The 16,804-nt window shown below is 37.3% G+C and overlaps 4 protein-coding genes across 6 annotated transcripts; 3 read left to right on the top strand and 1 right to left on the bottom strand.

Moving 5' to 3' along the window:
- The first annotated feature begins 2,850 nt into the window (after positions 1–2,850).
- On the top strand, positions 2,851–8,364 carry LOC111788568 (beta-galactosidase 5). The gene is made up of 19 exons (XM_023668938.2): positions 2,851–3,315; positions 3,391–3,486; positions 3,565–3,677; positions 3,855–3,921; positions 4,032–4,124; positions 4,244–4,387; positions 4,482–4,570; positions 4,643–4,748; positions 4,844–4,931; positions 5,094–5,212; positions 5,292–5,456; positions 5,569–5,744; positions 5,904–6,013; positions 6,130–6,239; positions 6,783–6,893; positions 6,982–7,095; positions 7,175–7,377; positions 7,487–7,808; positions 7,901–8,364. The coding sequence occupies exons 1-19, from the start codon at positions 3,145–3,147 to the stop codon at positions 8,036–8,038; spliced, it is 2,535 nt and encodes an 844-aa protein (XP_023524706.2). The 5' UTR covers positions 2,851–3,144; the 3' UTR covers positions 8,039–8,364.
- A 457-nt stretch (positions 8,365–8,821) lies between these two features.
- LOC111788925 (thioredoxin H1) lies at positions 8,822–9,935 on the bottom strand. 2 transcript variants are annotated; one of them, XM_023669506.2, is made up of 4 exons: positions 9,687–9,935; positions 9,504–9,597; positions 9,286–9,408; positions 8,822–9,192 (listed from the first exon to the last, which is right to left on the bottom strand). In XM_023669506.2, the coding sequence occupies exons 2-4, from the start codon at positions 9,588–9,590 to the stop codon at positions 9,064–9,066; spliced, it is 339 nt and encodes a 112-aa protein (XP_023525274.1). In that variant the 5' UTR covers positions 9,591–9,597; positions 9,687–9,935; the 3' UTR covers positions 8,822–9,063. The 2 variants fall into 2 exon arrangements, with proteins under 2 accessions (XP_023525274.1, XP_023525273.1); XM_023669505.2 differs by lacking the exon at positions 9,687–9,935 and having other exon boundaries at positions 9,504–9,678.
- Positions 9,936–10,169: 234 nt separating this feature from the next.
- Positions 10,170–14,154, top strand: LOC111788788 (uncharacterized). Of its 2 annotated transcripts, none has more exons than XM_087121583.1 (2): positions 10,170–11,433; positions 14,016–14,154. In XM_087121583.1, the coding sequence occupies exon 1, from the start codon at positions 10,465–10,467 to the stop codon at positions 11,350–11,352; it is 888 nt and encodes a 295-aa protein (XP_086977709.1). In that variant the 5' UTR covers positions 10,170–10,464; the 3' UTR covers positions 11,353–11,433; positions 14,016–14,154. The 2 variants fall into 2 exon arrangements, with proteins under 2 accessions (XP_086977709.1, XP_023525057.2); XM_023669289.2 differs by lacking the exon at positions 14,016–14,154 and adding an exon at positions 11,655–12,440.
- Positions 13,212–16,206, top strand: LOC111788789 (uncharacterized). Its single transcript, XM_023669291.2, has 7 exons — positions 13,212–13,443; positions 14,016–14,157; positions 14,564–14,711; positions 14,837–14,912; positions 15,064–15,175; positions 15,321–15,412; positions 15,658–16,206. Exons 1-7 carry the CDS (start codon positions 13,411–13,413, stop codon positions 15,700–15,702), a joined length of 648 nt encoding a protein of 215 aa, XP_023525059.1. The 5' UTR covers positions 13,212–13,410; the 3' UTR covers positions 15,703–16,206.
- Positions 16,207–16,804: the final 598 nt, after the last annotated feature.

Genomic DNA, 16,804 nt, shown 5'->3' with positions numbered 1-16,804 from the left:
CAAATCTTTAAATTAAAGACAACAATAAAATAAAATGCCACCGAAGCTGGCATGACTTCAAATTTTGTTCTAAATTCACCAAAATTATGAATACTAATAATTTTTTTAGAAATAAAAATTAATTTTATATCGACAATTAAAAAAAAAAATTAAAATTAAAATTGTAATTTAAGTGTTTAGTAAGGATGTACATCTAACTCCACAACCGACTAATTCAATTCGAATCGTAGGCATTTAGTTGGATTAGTATTTTGGGTTCGGTTTCAGATCTATAGAACAAAAACTTCGAGTTGTCTAAACCAAATAAAACTTATAAAATACATTAAAAATTTAGCCCGTCTATCATAAAACTACTCCACGAGCAGGTTCTAAATTCATCTTTTTATTATTTGTTGAGTTTCTTTTATTTACTTTATTATTTTTAGTTTCTTTTATATTATTTTATTTAGTTACTTTTTTATATTTTAAATTTCCCTTATAAAAAATCTCAAAATATCATATTATTTTTAAGCACATTATTATTAAACTATTTTTAAATACACCGTTTAGTCTATCATTCATAAGTTTTATAATTTGAAAAATATGATTTAGGATAGATTCACAAAATTGAATGGATAAAAAATTTAATTTTAATATATTTATTATCTTTGTACTTCTATATTATTATATCACAATTTATAAATTTTTATTTTTATTTTTTCTTGATAACTTAAGATCCTCGAAGTTCGCTTAAATATATTTCGATGTATTATTTTTTATTTTTACTATGGTTAAACTAATCATTTTTATTAGATCTATCATTTTAAAGAAGGGATTGTATCTATCTTTTAATTTGATGAAAGTGTTGAGTTACGTTGAGATTATCATTTTCCTCTAGTGGTTAGACAAATTTGTTTTTTTTTTTTTATAATTATAAATTAATTTGTGTATGGTAATAATAATTATGAATCACAGATAAATAAAATTTGTTTTAAAAAGTTAACATTAGACAATAAAATAAATAAATAAATGTGAGTGAAGACCATGTATACCCTGGTGTCTAAGAAACAAAGTGGCAGTTTCGTCCGGCATGGCAACCTGTCTTCCTCGGAGAATCAAAACAATCTGCCCCAAATGAAAAGGGATCCATCTTTTATTTTTCATTTTCGAGGACGTAAACGAAACGGAAATCTAGCGAAGCTCGCTTACTCCCGATGCTCGCAGTCACACCAACACATCTGAAGAAACAAACGGCGCAACAACGGCGTCCACACCCTACATTTCTTGTTTCCTCTCTAAGCAAAGAACTAATGTCGAAGAAACTCACTCAATCCTGGTTCGACCCCACGTCCACGCTGCTCAAATTTCAATAATCCTGCATCCAAATATTAATGAGCCACATGCCCACCAACCTACAATTAATTGGTCTGCTTCAAAATATTATTTTATACTTTTTTTTTTTTTTTTTTTTTTTTTAATTTTACACCCGTATAGTCCTGTTTCAAACCCTCGTCTCGAAATATTTGACACACGCATATGCCACATAGTAGTTTACTTAAGCTATATGGTTAATGGGTGACAGAGAGCTGACACCATGGCTATTACATTTTAAAGCATTTTGAAATTTGAATTTTGAAAAGCTGTTGCTTTCAAATGAAAGCTTTGGTCACCATTAAATAAACAATAATAAGAAAATCACAGGCTGGAGGACGATGACAGCCCAAGCTGGTCCTTCCTGGAAAGGAAATCATGTGGCATTTAATTTCTATTTTTTAAAATTATCAATCACTGATTATATTTTGGAAGCAAATAATAATGACGTAGACTTAAGTACAATTTATCACATTATTAACTTAAAATAATTTTTTGGTGATTAAGTTCCAATTTAATTTATAAATTTGAATATTTATAACCATAGATACAAAATAATATTAGAACAAGTCAATTTCACCTTTTTTTTCGTAGCAGTCTTTTATGTTTTGTTTTTGTCATTTTCTTATTTATTTATTTTCTATTATTACCTGCCATTCAACCGTTTTCCGTAACAGTCCATAACAGTCTTGCCACGTAGTTAATAAAATCAAGGCACAAAGGACATTTGCTTCCAAAACCGTAAAATGTAAAAATTGCAGGGGCAAAACGTAAATTTCATAACTTTGTAATTAATTTGCATGTAAAGAAACAAGGGGAAGTTAATAATTTAACAAATTTAAGGCAGCTGGATTAGAACTTGGGAGTGGGTTATCCAACAAGCGTGACAGTCGGAGGATGACAAGGCGAAAGGTCGGAGAACTGACCACGTGCAACCGAAGAACCTTGTTCCATTGCACGTGACACTACCAAATTAACATCCTTATATTTTTTAATTAAATCTTTAATTTAATATTAATTCAATTTCTGATGATTGATTGATTTTTATTTTTGTTGTCATTTATCTAATAAAAACATAATAATTGGCACATATTTGGCTATTTATTTGACAGGCACATGCTTGGATAATATGTAGCCATGTGTATTAGGTAACATGTTATATTCAACATTAATTTAAAATTTTGGTTGAATTATGAGATGAAAATTAAAGACAAAAATACTAAAATAAGGTTGCATGAAAATAATTAGAAACTAAAATGGTAAATAAAAAAATAAGTTTATGCACTAAAACGTTAATCCACATTTAATCATTTAAATTAAGTATGGTTTTACCTTTATAAATTAAATAATGAATTTGGTGAGATTTGTCAGTGATCTTCCACTAAATAAGAACAGTCCTTTCAAGCTCTGTTTGGCAGCATCTGCCTTAATTAACAGTTGCTTAATCTAATTAAACAAAATTAAGCTGTTTTTTTTTTTTTTTTAATTTAATCTGGAAAAAGGCTCAGATGAGATGATGAAACCGATAATGCTACATTGCTACTGCTCATCATTTTCATTTATATTCACACCATAGCGATAGCCAAAGCTATTTTCAGTTCATAGGTGTGGTTGTGAATTGCTAGTCTGATTATTTGGTGGAACGATCACTTCAGGCTTACGCTCGCAGCTCAATTATTGAATCTTCTCCTTTTTGTGGATTTCAATTAGTAGCTACGTTAAACCAGTGGAGTAAAGATCAATATTCCGATTCAGCTTCTACAGAGCTTGGAGGTTGAAGAGAAAATCAAGCTCATGGAAGCTTTCTCGGTTTCCAGGTTGCTGTTCTTCATTTTCATAGCTGCATTTGGTGGTTTTCGATCCACACATTGTAGTGTGACTTATGATAGGAAGGCTATTCTCATCAATGGCCAGCGGCGAATTCTCATTTCTGGCTCCATTCACTACCCTAGAAGTACTCCTGAAGTATGTAGTTCTTGTATTGTTGAATTTATCGTGCAATCGTTTGAGAGTTTTACTCACATTTGCTTCTGTGTTTAGATGTGGGAGGATCTTATTCAGAAGGCGAAGGATGGGGGATTGGATGTAATCGATACTTATGTCTTCTGGAATGTTCACGAACCTTCTCCTGGCAATGTACTATCTTAGAAATCATTTATGAATTGAAATTTTGGTATGATTTGAGCTTAATTTGTTCGCTTTCACTTGTCTCAGTATGATTTTGAGGGGAGATACGATCTGGTACGGTTCATAAAGACAGTGCAGAGAGTGGGTCTTTATGTTCATCTTCGCATTGGACCTTATGTTTGTGCAGAGTGGAATTTTGGGTACCCAAAACTTTCTCCCTTACTCGTTAATTGTCAGTTTTTGGAGTAAATGATTGAAATCAGAAGCAATCTTATTTTCTTTCTCTCTGCTATTTCTCTTCGCGGTAAATGAGACTCTGACATAGTGTTCATTATTGATTACACTTGACTATTTTCATTCCGTATTTTATTGCACAGTGGATTTCCCGTATGGTTAAAATTTGTCCCTGGAATCAGCTTTAGAACTGATAATAAGCCTTTCAAGGTTAATTTTTCTCCACTTCTTAGAACTCTGTTAATAGAAATTACTTGGGACTTTCACTAGCAGCTAAGGAAGTTTACAGTCGGTAGTTTTTCTGGTTTCTTGCTCTCCAGATGGCAATGCAAGGGTTCACCCAGAAAATTGTACAAATGATGAAGAATGAAAAGCTATTTGCTTCCCAAGGTGGCCCCATTATCCTTTCCCAGGTAAGGTCGAGAAGCTTGGGAGATTATAATCAATGATATGGATATTGTTTATAAGTGAGTGTAAACTTGTTGGATAAAGTTGTTTGAGAAAAGAACTTATTTGAATTTTGTTTTCTTAGATTGAAAACGAGTATGGGCCGCAAGGTAGAGCCCTGGGAGCTGCTGGTCATGCATACACTAATTGGGCGGCAAAGATGGCTGTTGGACTGAATACAGGAGTGCCTTGGGTGATGTGCAAGCAAGATGATGCTCCTGATCCTGTGGTAAGCCATCTCTTTTGTGTTTACTGGCGCAGAAATTTGTCTATAAACCTCACTGGAAAATTCTGAGTACATATTCTCCATTTTTCGGTGACAGATAAATTCGTGCAATGGCTTTTATTGTGATTACTTCTCGCCTAATAAGCCTTACAAGCCTACATTATGGACAGAGGCTTGGACTGGCTGGTACATATCTAACATACCAATGGAATTACTATTATAATCCTTCTATCTTAACAACATACCCTGTAATGAAAGGTTTACAGAGTTTGGCGGTCCTGTTTATCGTCGACCTGTCGAAGATTTGGCATTTGCAGTGGCTCGATTCATACTAAAGGGTGGCTCACTTTTCAACTACTATATGGTTGGTTGGCTTGTGTAACTCAATCCGCTGCTTTTAGGACTTGGAATGCCTGACATAAAACTAAATCCACTTTGTTTGTTTGTGATGAATGAAAGTACCATGGAGGAACCAACTTTGGACGCACTGCTGGAGGCCCATTCATTACAACTAGTTATGACTATGATGCTCCACTCGATGAATATGGTGAGAACACAAAACATTTCATTAAAATGTCTTTCGAGTTATTGAGAGACTATTTAGCGAATATGTTGGATTCCAATGTGTCTCACAAAAAATTGCAGACAAATAAACTGCAGTTCTATTTCTGTTACTGGAAGACAAAGCTAACTACTTAATTACTTTTAGGTATGATCAGGGAACCAAAATATGGCCATCTGAAGAACCTCCATAGGGCCATTAAGTTATGTGAGCCTGCTTTAGTTTCTTCAGATCCTACTGTTACCTCTCTAGGAGCCTATGAGCAGGTTGGCCTTTTTGTTTATTCAATGATTTTCTTCATAAATTGTAATGATGTTTCTGAGCTCAACTGTGGTAATTCCACAGGCTCACGTTTTCACTTCGGGACATGGAAGGTGTGCTGCTTTTCTTTCAAATTTCCATTCAAATTCTGCAGCTACAGTGGTGTTCAACAAGATGCGTTATGTTTTGCCTCCTTGGTCGATAAGCATTCTTCCGGACTGTAAGCGTGTTGTGTTCAACACAGCAACGGTATAGATTATATAGTTCATCGTTTGAAATCATCTTGGACTTTAGGACATGTTTTCGTGTCCATTTTCCTCCCCTATGTTTTAAGAATTAAGATGGTTCTATGCTCATCAAGGTCGGAGTTCATATTGCACGCACTCAAATGTTGCCAACAGTTTCCAAGTTGTCATGGGAAACCTATAATGAAGACACATTTTCTCTAGGAGGCAGTTCAAGAATGACGTTTTCTGGACTCTTGGAGCAGATAAATGTCACAAGAGATACCAGTGACTATCTTTGGTACACGACAAGGTGAGCCTGGAATTATGTGGTGTTTTCAGCTATTTTGTTTATAATATTATATATAACATTGTATAGAATGAAGTGCTTGTGATTGTCCTTAGAAGGAAACACATATAGAAAACTTGTTCATTTAGATTATTTTATGATATCCTTTTGCATTTTATTCAGTGTTGGCATCAGTTCATCAGAAGCATTTCTTCGAGGAGGACAAAAGCCCACTTTATTTGTGAAATCAGCTGGCCCTGCTCTCCATGTTTTTATCAATGGACAGTTTTCAGGTCAGCCTTCAACCCTTCAGATTTTGGTCTTCAATTTTAGAAGTAGCACACCTTTCACTTGCAAATTCCAACTAAATTACAGTTCAGAGAAGTTGAATTGTAACACATAAATACAGGTTCGGCTTTTGGAAGTATGGAGCATCGAGAACTTACATTTACGGGTCCTATCAACTTACGCGCTGGAATGAATAAAATTGCTCTACTAAGCGTAGCAGTCGGCTTACCGGTAAACTCCCTCCCCCTAAATCCACTTTTAAGTTTTTAAAGCAAGCATCTCTGTTAGATCAAACATTATTTAGAAGGGTATGGAAACCTCTCACTAGTAAACGCGTTTTAAAATCGTGAGGCTGATAGCAATACGCAACAAGCTGAGCTGTTACAAATGGTATTAGAGCCAGAGACCGGGCAGTGTGCCAGCGAAGACACTGAGCCTCCAAAGGGGTGGATTGTTAGATCCCACCTCGGTTGGAGAGGGGAACAAAACATTCATTAGAAGGGTGTGGAAACCTCTCACTAGCATACACGTCTTAAATCCGTGAGGCAGACGACGATACGTAACGGACTAAAACGGATAATATCTGCTAGCGATGGCTTAGACTGTTACAATCTACGTAGAAAGTACTTGTCTTTGCGATAACTATTGTCTTAGGTGTGCATAGGAGATTAGATTTTTAACCATACTGGACTGATCCTATCAAAAAAAAAAAAAAACCCATAGTGTTCTGATTTAATATGATAACTGGTTACTGATTTTCATTTTTGTTGTTAGAATGTCGGGTTTCATTATGAGACATGGCAAACGGGTATCCTCGGTCCAATTTCGATTAGTGGGCTTAATGGGGGAAAGAGAGATTTGACTTGGCAGAAATGGAACTACCAGGTAAAAAGACTGAAATCTATATCATTTGGATGGATATGGTTTCCTTCAAATTCAATTGATTCTATCTAATATCCTTTACTGGCAATAGGTAGGCTTAAAAGGAGAGGCAATGAATCTGGTCTCTCCAACCGAAGCTACATCTGTTGATTGGGTAAAAGGATCTCTTGCTTCACAGGGTCTGCGACCATTGACTTGGTACAAGGTAAAATCCCTCATAAAAGTGGAAAAATATGCAAACTGAATCAGTGACTCAGATGATGAATTTGAGCTGGGACTTGCAGGCTAGTTTCAATGCGCCGGGGGGGAACGAGCCATTAGCGTTGGACTTAAGAAGCATGGGCAAGGGGCAAGCATGGATTAATGGACAGAGTATTGGAAGATATTGGATGGCTTATGCAAAAGGTAGCTGCAATAGGTGTAGTTATGCTGGGACATACAGACCTGCCAAATGTGAAGACGGTTGTGGGCAGCCAACCCAACGATGGTAACTCTAAATAAAAAAATCGCGTTTAGATCGTACATCACCATCATTCATTAGAGGATTCATTGGTTTCGACAAGCTGATTCCTTACGTTTTGCTTATGTTCTTCCAGGTATCACGTTCCTCGATCCTGGTTAAAGCCAACCAACAATGTATTGGTGTTGTTTGAAGAACTTGGTGGTGATGCATTCAAAATATCATTTTTGAGGAGGTCTGTGACTGGTGCTTGTGCGGAGGCAGTTGAGCACCATGTTAAAAATGAAAGCTACATCATTGAAAGCAATGGGGAATCAGATTCTTTACACCTGCAATGTAATCCAGGGCATGTCATATCAGCCATAAAATTTGCAAGTTTTGGAACTCCTTCTGGAACTTGTGGAAGTTACCAAAAGGGAATTTGCCATGCACCAGATTCTCATGCCATATTAGAGGAGGTTCTTTCACATCTTCTATCAAATAAGATCAGATTGAAGCTTTGAAGGCTATTTTTAAGACTAACCGTGACAAGTTTGAAATATTTCTGCAGAAATGCCTTGGGCGGGAGAGTTGCTTGGTGTCAGCAACCAGAGGTAACTTTGGAGGAGACCCATGTCCTAATGAATTGAAACAATTATTAGTTGAAGTTGATTGTGCCATAGCAGATATCAACGGAGACAGTTCATAAGAAAACTCACAAGTAAATTTTCACTCCCAGCATCCTTGCTCCTTACCACCATACTGTTCCATATTGTGAAGCCAAGGAGATTTAACTTACAGGTTTGAAGATAAATTTCATTGATCATATGTTGCATTGCATATTTTATATGTTAGATTTGTGCAAGTTATTATTGGTGGAACTCATAAGGCCTGTGAATGAGTTGGATGGAGCTCATTACATTGTTTTATTGAAATATAGTGGTAGCCATTTCCCTCAAAATCCCTGTTCCCTAGGTCTTGTATTAATCAAATGGGATGAGTTTAAGTTATAAAGGAGTATCTCAATTGTCATCATATCCATTCTCTTGTGATGAATTCCCGTTTCAGAGTCTCTCTCATTTGGACTATTATTGTGAGATCCCACATCGGTTTGAGAGGAGAACGAAACATTTCTTATAAGAGTGTGGAAATCTTATAAGAGTGTGGAAATCTCTCTCTAATAGACACGTTTTAAAATCGTGAGGCTGACGGCGATACATAATTGACCAAACGGACAATATTTGCTAACGGTGGGCTTGGATTGTTACAAATGGCATCACCAGACACCGAATGGCTACCAACGAGGACATTGGGGCCTCCAAAGGGGGTGGATTGTGACATCCCACATCGATGGAGAAGAGAACGAATCTCTTACAATTATTTCGTTAGTTAGTGTCTTCATTAGTGTCTTAGCTGAATCTGTAAGATGAAATTTAAACCTAGCTGCAAGTTGAATTGTTCAAGCATGATATGATTCAATGAAACAAGCAGATAGAGAAACTGCTGATGATGTATTCAGCCACTCATTTTTATTCAACAAAAGAATAGATGTTCATTGATTACATAGCCTCGTAATAGTAAACTGATTGAAAAACAATCAAACACAAGAAGGAAAAAATTGTTCAAACTAAAAGCATCAACTAATAGCAACTCACAAAAGTTGCACAAAATTTTGTCTCTTCCAATGAAATTCCAAAGAACAGATGAGGGAATCTCCCCAACGTAGAGTTTCCATTAGGCATTCTGTAATACAATCTTCTGCAACTGATCTTTTCTTGCGCCTACAAACCTGTCCACCACCTTCCCATTCTTCAAGAACATGAAGCAAGGGAGTGCACTCACTCCCCATTCCGCCGCAACAGCCTGCAGAAAAGAATTCGTTTCGTTTTACGTCTAAACAATATTTCTCAATTAACAGTATCAAAGTTTTGCAAGGCAGGGCTTGAATCAACTTACCATCAATTCATCAACATCGACTTTCAAGAATATGACATTACTCATCTTCTTAGCCAACTCTGCAAAAACTGGAGCCATGGCACGGCACGGACCGCACCATGCGGCAGTGAAGTCCACAACAATCTGCAGAATCAAAATTGTTTAGAAAGAGGAAGACAAACGCTTATAAGGAAGAGGAAGAACAACACGAAACTAATAGATTTCAGATCAAACAGTACCAGTTTATTGGATTGTTTTCCTTTGAGGATCTGCTGCTTCCATGATCCAACGGTATGGCACGCAATCACTTCGCCCTTTCCCGCCATTATCGATCTTAAAAAACAAAAGCAGATAGAATCTCAAGTTGTAAGAGCTTCCTCTCGTAAGATCGTTGCCAAATGATGAAATTGAATAATACAAACCCGATCGTCTCAATTTATAGTAGTAGTAGTAGTAGTAGTAGAAAAAGAAGACAAGGAATTGAACGTGCAAGCAGCAAAACCCCATTTGCGGCGCATATCGAACCATCCGGAAGCCTATGAGCGCTCCGCTTTCTCATCTTCAAGAATCTGAACAAATTTCCTTCCAACGCTCGACGATGGGAGTGCGTTTCGACAGATCAAATACAACTAAGGCATAATCGGAAAGAGAGGAGCATCGAATTTTTGCGGTTTACACTACGCGGTACGCAACTATATATATATTAAAAATATTCTTATTTTTCTTATAGGTAATATTGTAATATTTTGAAAGAAACAAAATGGGCCGCAAAATTTGATCTATTGGGCCTCCAAATATGTAGGACTGGGCTTGGTAATGGGCTTATCAGCCAATAATGGGCCCAATAAAATGGTATTGTTAGAGCGGATTAGAAGGGTTTCGGGTATGCGGAAGAATCTGAATCCACATTTTCTGAAGAATTTTCTCTCTCTAGTCTCTCTCTCTCTCTCTCTCGCTCTATATTATCCACAATCTCAATTCGATTTGGCCTCACCTTAAAACTACCAGATTTTTGTTGATTGGATCATTGGATCATTGGAGAGCGAAAGGGAGGGATGGAAATTAAGTAATATATTTTAATTTTCTGAAGGATTTTGATTTTTGTGAGGCAGAGAGCGCAGAACAGAGTATCCGTACAAGCAAGGAAACCATTTGGTTGTCTATCTGAAACACTTGAGCACTGGCAGCACTTCAAATTCAATGGCTCTTCTTCAGCTCATTCCCTCTTCTTCGTGTTCTTCTTCTTCTTCTTCTTCTTCTTCTTCTTCTTCGTCTCTATCCCATAAACCCATTTTAAACCCCAATACCATTTCCTCTACCTTAAGCTCCAGCCCTAGATTCTTTTCTCCGGCTGTAGCCCTGCGCCACCGCCGCCATAAGTTCAATACGCTCAAGTGTTCTGCTTCGTCTTTCCCGGAAAAACATCACACTGGCTCTCCGAAATCTGATGATGTCGTCGAGCTTCCGCTATTTCCTCTTCCTCTTGTTCTCTTCCCTGGAGCTATTCTTCCTTTGCAGATCTTTGAGTTTCGCTACCGGATGATGATGCACACTCTGCTCCAAACCGATCTTCGATTCGGAGTTATTTATACGGATGCCGTTTCTGGAACGACGGATGTTGGATGCGTTGGTGAGGTTGTCAAACATGAGCGACTCGTTGACGATCGATTCTTCCTTATCTGTAAGGGGCAAGAGCGGTTCAGAGTTACTAATCTTGTTCGGACCAAACCGTACCTCGTCGCCGAAGTTACGTGGCTCGAGGACCGCCCGTCCGGCAGTGGAGAAGAGGATTTGGATGCCTTGGCGAACGAGGTGGAATCGTATATGAAGGATGTGATTCGATTGTCGAACCGGCTGAGTGGGAAGCCGGAGAAAGAGGTTCAGGATTTGAGAAGGAATTTATTCCCAACTCCTTTCTCGTTCTTCGTCGGAAGTACTTTCGAAGGTGCGCCGAGAGAGCAGCAGGCGTTGCTCGAATTGGAGGATACGGCGGCGAGGTTGAAAAGGGAGAAGGAGACATTGAGAAACACTCTTAATTACTTGACTGCCGCTTCTGCTGTCAAGGATGTGTTCCCGTCCAACAGTTAAAAAGCAAGTCTCTGAGAAATGTCTGTGGAAACTGGAACGAGATGAAGCTATATTGTTGAAGTAGAAGGAAGCAAGTTGAAGGTACTAATGCTTAATTTTGCTTGCCTTTACACGTATTTTATACAAAGGACGGATGTTGTTAAAGCTGTAAATTTTGATATATAATTGAATTCGCTTCATCTGGTGTACCAATGCTTACATATTTGATATAGAAATTGCACATGATCTGAAGGGTTCAGGTGAACTATTTGAGTTCTTGGCTTTCCTTCTTTTGAAGCGTTCACTTGGATGTTTATTGATAGGTCTATGGCTCTCAAAGCTAAACATCTCAAAATCTTCCCACTAAGATCAGATTCAGATGTTATTCTTTGACTGTATGGAAGGATTTATTATGCTTCTGATAGCTAAATTAGCCTTCTTTTGTTGGGTAATGTCAGGGTGGAGTGAAATATTGCTTTGTGTTGGAATGTTGGATGGTCAAATTTCTTGTATGGTCTGTTTTGTGATGATGGGGGTATTGTTCTATAAGTTTATTTACATAGCAAACATATTTTTTCAAGCAAGTTCATAAAGAACTTGAATTTGGCATTTGATTGAAGTATATTCTTATTTATGGAGGTCAAGAACAGGGATGAGTCTGTTTGGTTTGGTAGCTGAATGTCTGAATGTCTATTGTTTTCTTCATCGTGTGGTCTGTTGTGTTCATTTTTGGTTATGACCAAATATGAAGCTTCAAGCAAGAAAACATCAACCAAGAGTTGATAATTTATCATGTTTCTATCAGATCAAAATTTATCCGTTTCTAGTTTCATCACTGTTTTGTGTCCTGCTTTGCTTGAGTTCTTGATGCTTGGAGTTTCAGATTTTATTCTCGTTTAACTGTATTCTGGTATTAAAGATCCTACAAGGTGAGCCATAAAAATGCACTGAGATGTGAATAATTAGCATTTCTCTATAATGGGGGGACCTGGGAGCCTGTAAATGAGCTCACTTGGGCAAGCCAGGCGTCAATTCTAAGTTGTGGAAAACTCTGCCTCTCCCTCTTTTCAAGTTCTTGCTTAAGTTGAACAATGTCTGAAATTCTTGTATGTACTATACTGTATTGCCTTGTGCAATTCTTCCTCTATCTTGCTGCAGTTGCAGCTTAAGAGTTTTTGAAATGGATATTCAAACCTGCCCTTAAGTTTATTTATGTTCTAGTTTATTGATGGGCCTGGTCCATCTCTAATCCCGTGAGAACTTAGTCACGTGGTTCGTATCAACGTACACTAATCCTTTGAGCTACATGCCCCACATTGTCTCTACTAGATCTATTCCTCTAAGCGAATATGTTTCTGAAGGTACTCTAAAAAATTGTCGGATTTCTGTGACCTCAATAGACATGATGTAGTTTAACCAATGAATAAAGTAGGATAGTTATGACTAGAACGATGGAAATGAGGTCGAGGTTTTCATTTATTTCCCAAAAGAATTGAACATTTACTTGTAAACCTATCATATAACTTGCTAAAGTTGATCAATTTCTACTGTTTTAACACTATATGCAACTCTCTCCATTACAGAAAGGAATGAAAAGGAACACATTTGGTAATAAAAACCGAGCAAAAAAGGATCCAACTGATAGATTTTGTCCAATACAATGTGTTTTGACATTTAGTTTTTTAATGTTCAATTATTTTCTTAAAGAAAAATTATAGAGATTAAATTCTCGTGAAAGTAAATTGGTCAAAGGTAAAATTAAAAACAAAAGTAATTGGTTGACGCCGTAACTTCCAGTCTTATCCGGTAGTTTTTCCCGAAGCGCGTGGACAAAACGTGCGGTAAAAAAACTGAATTTCGGGTTGAAAAAATTTCCGATACAGAGTCGGATCATTTTCATTTTCGTACCGCGCAAGTCCAAGACGAAGAGGGCGATTCGGGAGATCGAGCTCCATGAAACATTTTTCTCCACATCGCAAAGGCGACTCACAAATCTTTGTCCTCTCCTGCGCCACCGCTCTGTTAACTTAGCCTTTCAATCATTCAACTGCTTCATTTCTCTCCGGCCGACGGATAATCATGGACGTCGATCCTCGTCACTACGACCACATCGTTAGTTTCGTTTCCTCTCAATCTCTGATGACGATATTTATCGAACTTCACTGCTTACTTTCTTATTTTTGTTCTGTTTAGTCGCCATTGCTCAATTACTTTCTCTCTTTCTCTTGGTCAATCTGTGAAGTTTTAGTTGGACCCTAGCTGTTCCTCATGTTTTTGTTTCTCTTGATATCGAAAATACATTTTTACTTTCATTTCTGCTTACTTAGGAAAGCTTCTATTATAGTCAATTGGATGCTGGTCTGGGGGAATGATGAGGTTATACTAGTGCCCAACGCTTTAGTAATGTGTTGATAACTTGATTATATGGTGGGAAGTGTGCTATTGAGCTCAGACGGCACAAGGTTGGTTGCTTCTATGTGAGAAGTTTCCATGTCGGGTTTTTTCGGGTGAAGAATAATATTTAACTTCGAATTCCCCTTTTCCTTGTGCGATCACCCTCTTAGGTGGATAAGAAATTGATATTAATATTGGTTACTGCATTAGTTTTCCCCAGTTTGATTCTTGTTAAATCGTTTACCTGTTGTAGATTCTAAGAGTTTCATTCTTTTGACATTTCATGACAGGCTATCAACGACGGTGATGTTCAGAACATTGTTTTGTCGTATCTTGTTCATAATTGTTATAAAGAAACTGCAGAGTCGTTCACTGCCTCTACTGGGCTTAAACAGCAGACTGATTGTCTTGTTGGCATGGAGAAAAGAAAACGTTGGTGAAATTTCCCTCTCTTGCTCAATATAAAGTGTACATCCGATTGCCTGATCCCCTCCCATTAACAATCTGAATGATATGGGTTTAGTCGTTTACCTGTTTATAGGTAGACTCTTCTGGTGTGAGCTGTGATGGCTTATTTTAGAAATCTGTAGTAAGGAATAACAATCTATTTCTTCCAATGTCTTAAGTGACCCTTGAGTTTAGGAACAAATTCACTGCTAGACAATTCAGCCTGGATACTGAATTCTCTCAAACAATCTGAATGATGTGCATTTAAAAGTAATAATCTTTGAGCTTAGTGTTGATTTAAATGTGTTTGTGTACACTAAATCTGCTTTTATATTTCCTCAAAATTTGATCTAAATTTTTTCAATCTGAAGGCAACTTTTTGTGTTTTCAGGAATTTATGATTTTGCAGTAGAAGGGAATGCACTTAAGGCCATTGAGTTAACAGAAGAGGTAGCACATGGTTTACTCGAGAAGAATGAGGGCCTGCATTTTGATCTTTTGAGCCTTCATTTTGTTGAACTTGTTTGTTCTAGAAAATGGTGAGCGTTCCACCATCATTGTTATTTTATACGTTAACCTTAATACTCAGTTCCTGATGGTCAGCGGGGTTGGTCTTATAAGAGCTGATAACTTTGATACTCATTTTTGTTCGTTTACATGGCAGCACAGAGGCCCTGGAATTTGCTCAGGTCAAGCTTGCCCCTTTTGGCAAGTTGCATAAATATGTGGAAAAACTTGAAGTGCGTAACCCTGACCTAGAATGTCCACCATATTTTCTGTCATTTTATTGTCTTTTTTTTTTTCTTTCTTTCATTCCTTTGTTCATCAGGCTGAACCAGCTTACATATATATGTTGAATAGCTCCAAATACTGATCCTTATGTCATTGTAGGATTCCATGGCCCTCCTTGCTTATGAAGAACCAGAGAAGTCTCCAATGTTTCATCTGCTTAGCATGGATTACCGGCAAAGAGTAGCAGAAAATCTAAATCGAGAAATTCTTGGTTTGTTCCAATTTTCTTTTCATGACTTTATTTTACATTTCCCGTAATACTATAAGGGAGTTTCTTCCATGCGTACAGATTTTAAATCTGAACTCTATATTTTGTGTGATCAACTCCTTATTCCTGTTGTCTTGGTTGATACCAGCACATGCAAACTTGCCGAGCTATACAGCAATGGAAAGGCTGATAAAGCAGGCGACTGTAGTTAGACAGTCCTTAAGCCAAGAGCTGGGCAAGGTAATCTGCTCGTTCTAAATTATATGTGCTGGCTTGTTGAAGCTTTGAATTATTTCTGAAATTTTGAATTGGTTCCTTTTAGGTTATGAGTATAGAAAATGGTCATCTGAAGTCATGATTATTACTTGCTGCTTGTTTCAATTACTAGATGTTTTATAAAAGATGATTACTCAATACACATCCATGTTAAGAGACATGTTGGTAACTAAACGTTTACATAGTTGTTGATATCTCTGGATTTGCAGGATGGGCCATCACCATTTTCCTTGAGGGATTTTCTGAAAAGCTAATTCAAGGAGTTAACGAGATGCATCCAGCTTCAGATCTCGCTGCTACTTATGGTTGGGGTGTGGTATGGAAGTTCGATCCTCTCTTCATGTGCTTTAGGTGCCATGTAGGCCATAAACAGTCATCTGGTCCCCTGAGCAAAAGTGCATGCTGTCTCTAATGTATTGTGATTGTACTTGTACATGCTGTCTCTAGTTTTGCTGCGTGCTCTTTTTTACTCTTATCTTCTTTCATTTTTCAAAGCTTACAATTGTGAGATATTGGCTCGCATTATTGTGTCTCATAGTCACAGTCCGGTTTTGACAAGGAGGAACCTGGGAAGAACTCTGCTTTGTTGTGTTTTGCGATGCCATCAAATCCCAGCTTCGTTTATCAGTTTAAGAAAAGCCTTCTGCATCATCAAATGAGTCGATGGAGTTCTCATTTATTGGACTGTCTAATTTGTAAGTAAGAAAGTGCTGGACCTTCTAAGATTATGAATGATCCACTGCTCTGAGTTTTAAGTACACACTGGCCGGGACTTCAACTAATTTTCTACTGCTATAAGCTCATGTTTGATCCCATCTTAGCACATTACTTTATATGTGGGAGACATGGTCGCCGTTTGTGCCATGCCGCCCCTTCTGTCATGCAACCTGCTGGAAAATGGCATTTTTTGAAGTAAGTTAATAGGAGATGTGGTTCGGTTCTGCCCGTAGTAGGTAGAATTTTTTTTTTTTTTTTTTTTTTTTTTCTCTTCAGATGGAATCACGATGAACCTATCTTACGATATCCATAAATGACATGACATAGACAATGAGAGGGTCAATGCCTCAATAGAATTTTGATGGATGAATGTTCGGGATGTTTTGATGTTATAAACGACACGTGAGTTTGTTGTTGATGGGATGACCGAGTTAGCTGTGATGGCCGATTACACATCATGTGACTTGGGATGACATCAAGACATAAGAGTCATGTCAATTGAGAACCAAGATAATAAGATGAGAGAAGAGGTCGGGTTGAATGATTTGGCCAGCGTTAATTCAAGCATTAAGAAAATTTGTTTGCTTTAAAAACGTTTTAAAATTAATTTTTGTTAAAAAAATTATTTTTATTTGACAC

This window comes from Cucurbita pepo, chromosome 2, assembly GCF_057944985.1.
Source record: "Cucurbita pepo subsp. pepo isolate OVF chromosome 2, ASM5794498v1, whole genome shotgun sequence".
Lineage (NCBI taxonomy): Eukaryota > Viridiplantae > Streptophyta > Magnoliopsida > Cucurbitales > Cucurbitaceae > Cucurbita > Cucurbita pepo.
The sequence above is the reverse complement of the archived record's forward strand: the minus strand, read 5'-3'. Positions and strand labels throughout refer to the sequence as shown.

What these genes read in the sequence shown, in the direction of transcription:
- LOC111788789 (XM_023669291.2), top strand. Translation starts at nt 13,411, where the DNA reads ATGGACGTCGATCCTCGTCACTACGACCACATC. An exon ending in CTCGTCACTACGACCACATC is followed by an intron (nt 13,444 to 14,015) that starts GTTAGTTTCGTT and finishes ATTTCATGACAG; the next exon opens with GCTATCAACGACGGTGATGT. An exon ending in AATATGTGGAAAAACTTGAA is followed by an intron (nt 14,913 to 15,063) that starts GTGCGTAACCCT and finishes ATGTCATTGTAG; the next exon opens with GATTCCATGGCCCTCCTTGC.
- LOC111788925 (XM_023669506.2), bottom strand. Translation starts at nt 9,590, where the DNA reads ATGGCGGGAAAGGGCGAAGTGATTGCGTGCCATACCGTTGGATCATGG. An exon ending in GAAAACAATCCAATAAACTG is followed by an intron (nt 9,409 to 9,503) that starts GTACTGTTTGAT and finishes TTGATTCTGCAG; the next exon opens with ATTGTTGTGGACTTCACTGC. An exon ending in TCGATGTTGATGAATTGATG is followed by an intron (nt 9,193 to 9,285) that starts GTAAGTTGATTC and finishes TCTTTTCTGCAG; the next exon opens with GCTGTTGCGGCGGAATGGGG.
- LOC111788568 (XM_023668938.2), top strand. Translation starts at nt 3,145, where the DNA reads ATGGAAGCTTTCTCGGTTTCCAGGTTGCTGTTCTTCATTTTCATAGCT. An exon ending in GCCCCATTATCCTTTCCCAG is followed by an intron (nt 4,125 to 4,243) that starts GTAAGGTCGAGA and finishes TTGTTTTCTTAG; the next exon opens with ATTGAAAACGAGTATGGGCC. An exon ending in ACAGAGGCTTGGACTGGCTG is followed by an intron (nt 4,571 to 4,642) that starts GTACATATCTAA and finishes CTGTAATGAAAG; the next exon opens with GTTTACAGAGTTTGGCGGTC.
- LOC111788788 (XM_087121583.1), top strand. Translation starts at nt 10,465, where the DNA reads ATGGCTCTTCTTCAGCTCATTCCCTCTTCTTCGTGTTCTTCTTCTTCT.